The 10,553-nt window shown below is 45.7% G+C and overlaps 3 protein-coding genes across 4 annotated transcripts in view; 2 read left to right on the forward strand and 1 right to left on the reverse strand.

Moving 5' to 3' along the window:
* Positions 1-115: 115 nt before the first annotated feature.
* On the reverse strand, positions 116-4,103 carry cdk20 (cyclin dependent kinase 20). Of its 2 annotated transcripts, none has more exons than XM_079359027.1 (9): positions 3,936-4,103; positions 3,286-3,369; positions 3,009-3,122; positions 2,412-2,600; positions 2,129-2,250; positions 1,798-1,860; positions 1,441-1,564; positions 828-983; positions 116-455 (listed from the first exon to the last, which is right to left on the reverse strand). In XM_079359027.1, exons 2-9 carry the CDS (start codon positions 3,358-3,360, stop codon positions 264-266), a joined length of 1,035 nt encoding a protein of 344 aa, XP_079215153.1. In that variant the 5' UTR covers positions 3,361-3,369; positions 3,936-4,103; the 3' UTR covers positions 116-263. The 2 variants fall into 2 exon arrangements, with proteins under 2 accessions (XP_079215153.1, XP_079215152.1); XM_079359026.1 differs by lacking the exon at positions 3,936-4,103 and adding an exon at positions 3,605-3,926.
* A 36-nt stretch (positions 4,104-4,139) lies between these two features.
* Positions 4,140-6,475, forward strand: uxt (ubiquitously-expressed, prefoldin-like chaperone). The gene is made up of 6 exons (XM_079359031.1): positions 4,140-4,415; positions 4,566-4,647; positions 4,883-4,950; positions 5,460-5,567; positions 5,766-5,829; positions 5,962-6,475. The coding sequence occupies exons 1-6, from the start codon at positions 4,318-4,320 to the stop codon at positions 6,022-6,024; spliced, it is 483 nt and encodes a 160-aa protein (XP_079215157.1). The 5' UTR covers positions 4,140-4,317; the 3' UTR covers positions 6,025-6,475.
* A 2,200-nt stretch (positions 6,476-8,675) lies between these two features.
* The window catches only part of elk1 (ETS transcription factor ELK1), a 13,635-nt gene continuing 11,757 nt past the window's right edge, over positions 8,676-10,553 (forward strand). Inside the window, exon 1 of the mRNA XM_079359834.1 lies at positions 8,676-9,816. Within this exon, the coding sequence (XP_079215960.1) occupies positions 9,792-9,816 (25 nt within the window). The 5' untranslated portion in view covers positions 8,676-9,791. The remainder of the gene's footprint in view (positions 9,817-10,553) is intronic.

The raw sequence follows: 10,553 nt of genomic DNA on the forward strand, positions 1-10,553 counted from the left end.
CCATTAAAGTACCCAACTATTGAGGAGCAGATTAGCATTAAGTGTCCAGTTATTCTGTAACTGTACAGAATTGTGTTAAGTATTAAGTATTGAACAAAGACATCAAACATGGTGATGGAGCTGCAGTAACGTTTAATAAAGATTTAAACATCAGTCAGAGATATTCAGCCCGTTATAAAGAACACAAACAGTTTGTAGAAAAGAGGAACTGAAGATGTGTTTGTAACATCAGCAGAGAGTCAATGAATCAGTCAGGAGCTCCTTTAAAAACAGGAGGCATGTTCCTGCAGAAGCACAGGGTCTACCACGCTGCTGTGAAGGGGTAGGTCCAGTGAAAAGTCAGTGGGCGGAGCCTGCAGGCGCTGGCGGGGGGGTCGTCCGCCCCTCTGAGGGATGGGCAGCTCGGAGTGGTGAGCAGGAAGAGGAGAGGAGAAGAAGTATGGATGGAGGAGAGCCTGCAGGGAGGAAAGGTCTGCCAATCAATACTCCAATAATCAATCAATAATTAATTTGATGCTGGCTTTAATAAAAATGTTAATCGTGATATTACATTCAAGCTTTTTCTCCTCTGATTCCAACCCAAACGTGAACCCGGGCCGCCCGCGCGAGGACTACAGCCTCGCTACACGGGACGTGAGTTATCTTTGTTTTAAACTACCAAAACTACAGAACTACATTTCCCATGATTCCATGAACTAATGGACCCTGTGCAGTAACAGCAGAGACCAGCAGGGGTTCGTCAAACATCAGAGTGGACCGAAGGTTGAACCCTGAGGGACTCCAGCTCCTGACCCTTACACACCTGAGGTCCACTTCCTGTCTCCTACCTGTCTGGCTGAGCAGCGCTGATTGGACGGATAAACCAGGAACTTGTAGAGCAGGTCGACAGCCTGAGGGGACGTGTCGGGGACGATCTCCTCCAATGGGATCGCAGGATTCTCCTTAAAGGTGATCTTATTGTAATCTGGCAGCGTGACAATCTCCTAGAGGGAAACACAAACTTATATTTACAAGGACAGGTGTGTGTGTCTTTGTGTGTGTGTGTGTGTGTTACTCAGTGTGTGTGTGTGTCTGTGTGTGTGTGTGTCTGTGTCTCAGTGTGTGTGTATGTGTGTGTGTCTGTGTGTGTGTGTGTCTGTGTCTCAGTGTGTGTGTATGTGTGTGTGTGTGTCTCTGTGTGTGTCTCTCTGTGTGTGTGTCTGTGTGTGTCTCTGTGTGTGTGTGTGTCTCTGTGTGTGTGTCTCTCTGTGTGTGTCTCTCTGTGTGTGTGTGTGTGTGTCTGTGTGTGTGTGTGTGTGTCTCTGTGTGTGTCTATGTATGTGTGTGTGCGTGTATGTGTGTTTCTGTGTGTGTGTGTGTGTGTTTCTGTGCGTGTGTGTCTGTGTCTGTGTGTGTGCGTGTGTGCGTGTGCGCGTGCGTGTGTGTGTGTGTGTGTATTACAGGCCAGCTCTCCAGTGTCGGGGTCCCCAGCACTCTCAGGACACAGCAGAGTTGTTCGATGTCATTTTCACCAGGAAACAGAGGAGACGAGTTCAGCAGCTCCCCGAAAATACAGCCCACTGCCCTGAAACACACACACACACACACACACACACACACACACACGATTTTAAACTTTTTTAAACAATCCAATCACTTTATTTTTAATGTGATCAAAAAGTACAGAAGCTTTTAAAAAAGGTTTTTAATGAGCTAAAAGGATCTGAGGATCAGTTTGTTTAAAGGACGTCTGATCTTCAGGGACATCAGAGAGTCTAACAGCATTTAACCACCATCAGTGTGTGCTTCTATTCTCACCACAGGTCCACTCCCTCGTCGTACCTCCTGGCCCCGTACAACAGCTCTGGAGCTCTGTACCACCTGAACACACACACACACACACACACACACACACACACACACACACACACACACACACACACACACACACACACACACACACACACACACACACACACACACACACACACCGATACAAAGCAAGTCGGCCTCTTATCACTGGCTCATATGAAACTATCAATGTGTTTAAAAGTAGAAGCAGACGTGTGTGTGTGTGTGTGTGTGTGTGTGTGTGTGTGTGTGTGTGTGTGTGTGTGTGTGTGTGTGTGTGTGTGTGTGTGTTTTGTACCTGGTGGCAACCTGGTGACTGTACAGTCTGTCTCCTCGCTCACTGAACAGTCGAGCTAATCCGAAGTCTGCGATTTTAAGATGACCTGAAGAGCTGATCAGGAGGTTCGCTGGCTTCAGGTCCTACACACACACACACACACACACACGCACACGCACACGCACACGCGCACACACACACACACACACACACACACACACACACACACCTTAATTGTGCAGAATTGTCACAGTACCCACAATGCACCTTGTCATCTTGTACAGGCGCTGAGGTTTAAACTGACCCGGTGCATGATGTTGTTGTGGTGCAGGAAGGCCACGCCCTTCAGCAGCATCATCATGTAACCTTTGACCTGAGCCGGGGTCAAAGGTCGCTCAGAGTTCCTGATGACCTCAGAGAGGTCAGAGAGCATGAAGTCAAACACCAGGACGAAGCCCGTGCCGTGAGGGAAGACGTCCTTCAGCTTCACCACCTGAGGAGGAGAGAGAGAGAGGAGTACTGTGTGAAATATGGACGTAGAGACATCGAGGACCGAACCAGTTTCAAGACCACGACCACATTAACAAATACAATATTTATTTCAAAATAAGACTCATAAACAGAAGTGTATCAGTTTGATCAGGATCAAGTGCAGCTCTCTTTTTATTTATAACATCGCCTGCTGACGAGGACACATCTTCCTGCTGCACGCAAACATTCACCAGCCTGCTCCATCATGTAAAGATCAAGGATGCTGAGAGCGCCCTCTGCTGACAGACTGTATGTTGTTGATTGAAAAGGCTCGCTCACATTAAAATGTGAACGTTCTCCCCGGTGGTTCAAGTTCATGTTTGGATCCAGAATAAGAACAGTAACCGTTCTTCGATACTCTGACTCTTACATGCTGGTTGTCCTCGATCTCCTGCAGGGCCTTGATCTCCCTCAGAGCCTGGTTTGGGATGCCGTCCTCCAGCCTCCTCAGAGCCACCTTCTTCAGAGCGACTGTCTCTCCTGTCTGACACAGCCAGCCCACATGTCACTCATCACAGGAGGACGATTGTGTTTACAGTAAAAGTGTTTTTAGGACGTCTTATGGTGCTTTTTTTTTTTTACCATGATTTGACAGAAAGTCAAAGATGATTGAAACATTAGTTATTGTTGTTGCGTAGCAGGTTTACCTCGATGTGTTTGGCTTTAAACACGATGCCGTGAGCTCCTTCTCCGACCCGACCCAGGATGCTGTACTGCTCCATGTCAGCAGGCTGGAAGACACAGAGACAGAGAGAGAGGACTGACATCATCTGACTCTTTATTATTAATAATCTGACTGATAAATAAATCACTTTGTCTTCAGACAAGTGGACCAGAAGATATACATATACACAGATATACATTCATTTGTTGTTTTGCTACAGTTGTTCTTACAAACAATATAGCTGTAAAAATATCAATATATTATTATTATTATTATTATTATTAAAATTAGGCGAAGATAACCTTTAAAATGCTCCATTATTCAGAATAATACACTTTAAATAAAAAGGATTTCCGCCTTAGGAGGTTTTAACGTTGCCATGGTAACCTGCGAGCGGAGCTGAGACGTCAAATTCAACGTGTGTGCGTAACGGAGCACGTCAGTCCGACATAAACTACAAAACACGGACAGTTTTGTAGTTTTTATTTGATACTCACTCGTTCGAGGGTTTTGACTGAATTAACACGTTTTTTAAGTCGTGTGAACCAGGTACGGGGGACCACAGAGGTCCGCCATGTTTGTATGTAGTGACGTCTCGAGACTATAGAACCGGAGCAGATAGAAGAGACTCACCTGTCAGCGCATCAGTTTATAAAAGACAGCACTGCCATTTAGTCAAGTATTCTGTCTTCCTCATAAAGGAAGGGAGCCTCGTGCGTCCCTGTGTGTATAGATGCGTATCGTGTACAGATCTATCTTTCATCTTCTGAGTTGTTTTTCTATGTGCTGTAATTCTGTGACACGGGCGCTTGGGTTTTATTTTGAAATTAGGACGTGCTGTCTGACGTTGAATCTACATCCGGGGCAACATGGTGTTTACGTGAGGCTGCCGCATACTGACCTCCGTGTTGATGTGTAATGACTGTTCGTAAATTGATAAAAACTGAGACATTAGTCTGACACTCGGCGGCACTTTGATCCTCTAAAGTTTTGATTTAAAAACCCGGAAGTGACGATGTCTCTGCCCGTTCATGCTAACGCGGATGCTAACGTGGAGCTGAAGGTTGTGCAGTATGAAAACTTCATCAACGAAGTTCTGAAGAGAGATTTACAGTAAGAGACACTGCAGCACGTGCACATCATATATATATATATATATATATATATATATATATATATATATATATATATATATATATATATATATATATACGCACGTGACGTCACACTGGTCCTAAATATTGATTGTTTTTGTTTTTTCAGAAAAGTGTTGGAGCAGAGAGACTCAGTTTATGAGAAGATCTCTGAATACCTGCAGCTGAAGAACACTATCCACACTCTGCAGGTACACACACACACACACACACACACACACACACACACACACACACATAACTCCTTAATAATAGTTAAATAAATAAAATGCTTTAAAACGCAGATTAATAACCTGTTGGATAAGGATCATTTTTAGTTTTAGTTAATTTATCTCATAAATCACTGGAGTCCAAACTAAAACGTGTGTGTGTGTGTGTGTGTGTGTGTGTGTGTGTGTGTGTGTGTGTGTGTGTGTGTGAGAGCAGGAGTCGGGCTCTCAGCGGCTGAAGACAGATGTGGATCTGGGCTGTAACTTCTACGTCCAGGCTGAAGTGTAAGCTGCTGATCACAGAGGAACACACACGGACACACACACTCTCTCTCACACACACACACACTCACACTCTCTCACTCACACACACACACACACACACACACACACACTCTCTCTCTCTCTCACACACACACACACACACACACACACACACACACACACAGAGTCCTGTTGACTCACATTAACTCGTCTAACAGATTAGATTGATCTGATTCAAGTAAAATCAAACTACACTGATGTCTGTTTTGTTACCATGGCAACGGAAATAAGAGTTTGACATTTAGAGAGAGAAAGGAGCTTCTGGTGGGGGGGGGGGTCTCTGAGGACAGACGACTGAGGACTGAGTCCCTCTGAGGTTTCTGTTGTCCTCGACTTGTCGGCTCCCTGCGTTTTTCTCTTCATTCAGCCGTCAGATCAGAACCATCAGAGTACAGCTGAACCTTTTTTAAAGCTGGAAGGGTCCCCTCTCTTTAACCCCGCCCTCTTTTCTTCTTCTCTTGTCCTGTCAGGGAGGACTCGTCGAGGATCTTCGTGGCGGTCGGTTACGGTTTCTTCGTGGAGATGACTCACGACGAGGCTCTCAAATTCATCGACAAGAAGACGAGTCAGCTCACAGCGTCAGTAGAGCTTTAAAAAGACCAAAACAAACATGCAGTGACTGACAGCGTCCAGCAGAGGGCGCCACGTTAACAACCCAGCAGCACAAATCACTGTCTGAGATCTCTTGGAGTGTCTGTTGTGTGTTAGCTTCATGCTAGTTGTTTCCATTGTTTTGACTGAGAGATGCTAACTAATGCTACCACTGTGTGTTTCAGTTTCACGGAGCAGCTCACCAAAGATTCAGCAAAGATCAAAGCCAACATCCGCATGGTGCTGGAGGTCTGTTTGTGTCTCACACACACACACACACACACACACACACACACACACACACACACACACACACACACACACACTTACTTCACTAAGCTACTCTACCTGATTGGTTGATTTTCTTCTTCTCCTCTTCAGGGTCTGAGGGAGCTGCAGGGTCTGAGCGACCTGCCGGAGAGCAGAAGAAGAGACGTTTTCTAGACTGTCCGGCGTGTTGGACGACCACGACGGGGATCAGGTCGTCTTTAAATCACAGGTTCAACTTGGATTATCTAAACACGGCTGCTGCAGATTAAACTCTTCATCCAGGACGTCGTCTCGCTGGAGAAACGGGACACGGACTCTAAACGTCTCCGGGTTGAACCGGAGGACAAACAGCTGTCTGTCTCTGCGATGTGGCGACAGGAAGGAGACGGGACGCTGCTCGCCTCACTGAGCCACAAGAAGAAGAAAGTGTGTTTGATTCATGTTTTTATTGTCCCAAAGTCTCTGTGTCCAACACAGACGGTGACTGATGCGTCTGTGAAATCTGCAGCTGAGCTCTTTGTGCTCATGAATCGAAGTCATTTGTAATTTGTGGATGTTTTGTAAATCTTTGAATATATTCATAAAAATCAAACATTTACTGAAAAATTAAGACTGAGTTAATTTTTCTGGTTTCACTGAAAGAAAACCTGATTTCAACCAAGTGGAAACATCTGGTGTTAAAAATATATAGATAGATACTTTATGTGACTAAGAGTAAACATAATTATATGTTAAACCTGTTAACATATAATTATGTTAAAAAATGAAGCTGATGCTAAAGTGTAACATCCTGCAGTACCTGCAGTGTCCACTAGAGGCTGGCTGCAGTTCCTGGAGTGTCCACTAGAGGCTGGCTGCAGTTCCTGGAGTGTCCACTAGAGGCTGGCTGCAGCAGCACAGGAAGTCACATACACACCCATTCAAACAGCCTGTTTTTACAGCAGGTGGGCGCCCCCTGCAGGGACACACGGGGGACTCCAGCGCCCCCTGCAGGGACACACGGGGGACTCCAGCACCCCCTGCAGGGACACACGGGGGACTCCAGCGCCCCCTGCAGGGACACACGGGGGACTCCAGCGCCCCCTGCAGGAACACACGGGGGACTCCATCGATCTGACAACATCGTGGGAGACTCTCTGAGAGATGTGCACCTTAAACCCTCGGGTTTATTTAAAAAGTCCCACAGCTGATACAGGAGAGTTTAAATGTTACCATGTAAAGAAATAAGGACAGAAACACGAGACAGATGTCAAACACGCACGTGAGGTGATGTTATAAATATCACACCACTTGTGTTCTTTCTGTGCAAACTAAGCTGTCGCAGCTCGGCCGCTCTCAGAGATGCTCAGTCAACAACACGGAGCCGGTTGCCATGGCAACGGGATGCTAAATAGAGTCGGTGCGTAAAGAAGCTGAGAGATGACTCTCATAATAGATTCACACACACACACACACACACACACACACACACACACACACACACACACACACACATAGGTGACGGACAGGAGGCTGCAGATGACACACTGAGCTGGACTGTAAAGGGTCACAGGTTTGATGCCTGGCTCAGCGGCTCCTGTGCAGCGCTCGTTTAGTACCAGATGTTTCTATCTGTCTTTAACAGGTCAGGACACATTCTGTCACTGTCTAATACAGTATTTAATAAAAACACAACAAACAGACCTGATCTGTGTGTAAACTGAACAGGTACTTTGACTGTTTCTGACATTTTGCAGAGATTCTGTCTCTGATGAAAACAAACAGGTTTCTTTTTAATCAGTTTTCCAGCCAACAAAATTGTTGATTCAACGATGAACAAACAGGGAGCTGATCCTCGTGTAGTACTGACGTCACCGTCGTGTTGCTGCATGAGTACGGCCTCGTGCTGAGTCAAGTTACAGGAAGTCAAGTTAACTAAGCGGATTCTCCTTCACAATAAAAGCGCAGTGTTTTTAAACGACAAACAGAGAAGAGCTTCATACCTTCATTAGACCTGACAGTCCACCTGTGCAGGTGGACCTGTTGTTAGGATGCAGGATCAGTTCAGTCACACGTGTTTCAATCTGACTCATTGAGATTTTTTTCTTTTCATGCATGAAATATTTCCTGTGTTTCAACAATCACTGGACTCAGTATGTATGGGATGCTGAGCTCCTCCACACAGAACACAAGTATTCATCCTCATCAGTAGACAAACCTTCGACACAGGAAGCTGTGTTTTATGTATTACTTTATTCAGAATGTGTTTATTTTTAATGAAGTCGACAGAATAATTGTGCTAATAAGACAAACAAGCAGCTGAGCGAACAGCAGAATCTGCGTTTTGCAGAGGACCCAAACAGATGGTGATGATTATTTCATTGTTCCTAAATAACAACAACTCGTTTTCACAAGACAAACAAACACTTCATCTATAAGAAGTTGAGCCCTGAAGAGATACACAGTATTTAGACTTTGAGGGATTTCAGAGACTGAAGAAGAGGATAAACTATGACTCCTGCCTCTTATATTTACACTATATATATATATATATATATATATATATATATATATATATATATATATTATATCTGCTGCTTCACTGAACTGAGAAAAGATGATCTAACACAAAACAACCATCAATTATTTATCATCTGACCTTAATGCTCAACATTATCACTTGTTTTCATCAGAAACAACTGATGTCATCACATGTTATTTGTATTTTTGGGACTTTAGGTGTTTGTTTGTTTTTTATTCAGTATTTTTCAATTTTCCTCATTTAAGTTTTTTTTTTTCCTGTTCATTAATCATCAACCTTCAGACTTTTATCTTGACAGTTCACCGGAGCTGTGTGTGTGTGTGTGTGTGTGTGTGTGTGTGTGTGTGTGTGTGTGTGTGTGTGTGTGTGTGTGTGTGTGTGTGTGTGTGTGTGTGTGTGTGTGTGTGTGTGTGTGTGTGTGTGTGTGTGTGTGTGTGTGTTCAGCGGTAAAGTAGTGAGGAGGCGTTCGTCCAAACAGGAAGAAGAAACTGGGAAAACACACCGAAGTGATGGACTTATCTGAACCCGGACCGGGGACTAAACCCGCTGAAGGATTTTAAAACCCACTCGGTGTCGGAGGAGTGTGGACGGGTTCCGGAGGGGGGAACTGTGAGGATCCAGTCCGCAGTCAGCAGCGCTGTTTGGGGGCTGACGCAGGAAGGAGGGGGGGCTGTCAGCGGAGCAGCAGGCTAGGCTAGGCTAGGCTAGCTGGTTAGCACGCTAGGCTAACACCTTCAGCTAACGGAAATAAACCCTGAACATGGGTAAACTTTTCGTGTCGTTAAATTGAGCAGCAGCCTCACAGTTAAACTGTTGAGTAGATAAAAAGAAAAACTTACATGACAAAAAAAAGTGTTAGCGGCTAATGTTAGCATCGCTAGTTAGCTCCCATGAAGGCTCATCAACAGGCGCTGACAGGAAACACACATTCATAATTACCATTAACAGTTTAATGAACACAAAGCTTTTTACAGCTACAAGCAACTAAATCTCGTGTTTTTTTATTTTGGTTATTAATTGACTTTTTATTCCAGTTATTTTCGGTGTGTTCTTTCAGTGCTGTGTGAGTTAGTGTGTTTGTTGGAGCTAACTTTTAATGCGCGTGCCTCTCGGTGTGTTAGCATGGTTAGCATGGAGACACAGCAGCAGCCTGACAGCAGCTCGGAGCGCTTACATAACACCAGCAGGTCGAGGGAGAAGCTGCTGCTGCTGAACGTCTCCTCCTCCTCCTCTTCTTCCTCCTCAGCCTCCTCAGCCAGGCTTTGACAGCTGTAACCTGCTCCGACACCCCCCCCCCCCCCCCGTCCCCTGCCCCCCCCCCCCCCGACACACGGACAGACACTCAGACAGCACAACAACAACACAGCATCATGGAGGAGGTGTGAGGCTGCAGCGAGACAGAGACAACACAGAGCTGAACATGGATTCAAACCCGCTCATTAACGGTGAGATGTGTGTGTGTGTGTGTGTGTGTGTGTGTGTTGGAGGGAAGCAGCGCTGCAACAGGTGTGAGAAGCTGCTGAGGCCTGCAGCACCGTGTGAGCGCGCGCGCGCTCTGGTGGGATGATAGCGCAGGTATTATCAGGACACTGCATGTTGAGTTTGATGGGATTTGTTTTCACACAGCGTGCAGAAACTTGCAGCCTCTCAGCTGCTCCACACAGCCAGGCAATTAGACAGTGTGTGTGTGTGTGTGTGTGTGTGTGTGTGTGTGTGTGTGTGTGTGTGTGTGTGTGTGTGTGTGTGTGTGTGTGTGTGTGTGTCATGTCTGCACTACAGCAAAGATCCAGAGGTTTCCTGAAACACTCCAGGTGATGACAGCTGTGCAGGTTTTAAATATCATCAGACTGACATAAAGAATATTTATAATGTTCTCCTCTTGAGTCTGATGAGTGACCTTTTGGCCTTTTGACCTTTTGACCTTTCGTCAGTGTAAACTCTCTGTTCGTTAGAGTTTAGTTCTTGTGATGTCACGGTGTCTCCTCCGTGTGATGTCATCGTGCGACCCTGGCACTGTGATGGCAGACGTGACCAAACTGCTGCTCACTTTGCTGACTGGACACACACACACACACACACACACACACACACACACACACACACACACACACACAGAGTTACTCTCCCACAGAGAGAGACCCCTGATTGGACGACGGAGGTCACTGCTGCTTCCTGCCACACA

Source organism: Symphodus melops (assembly GCF_947650265.1).
Source record: "Symphodus melops genome assembly, chromosome: 13".
Taxonomy (NCBI): domain Eukaryota; kingdom Metazoa; phylum Chordata; class Actinopteri; order Labriformes; family Labridae; genus Symphodus; species Symphodus melops.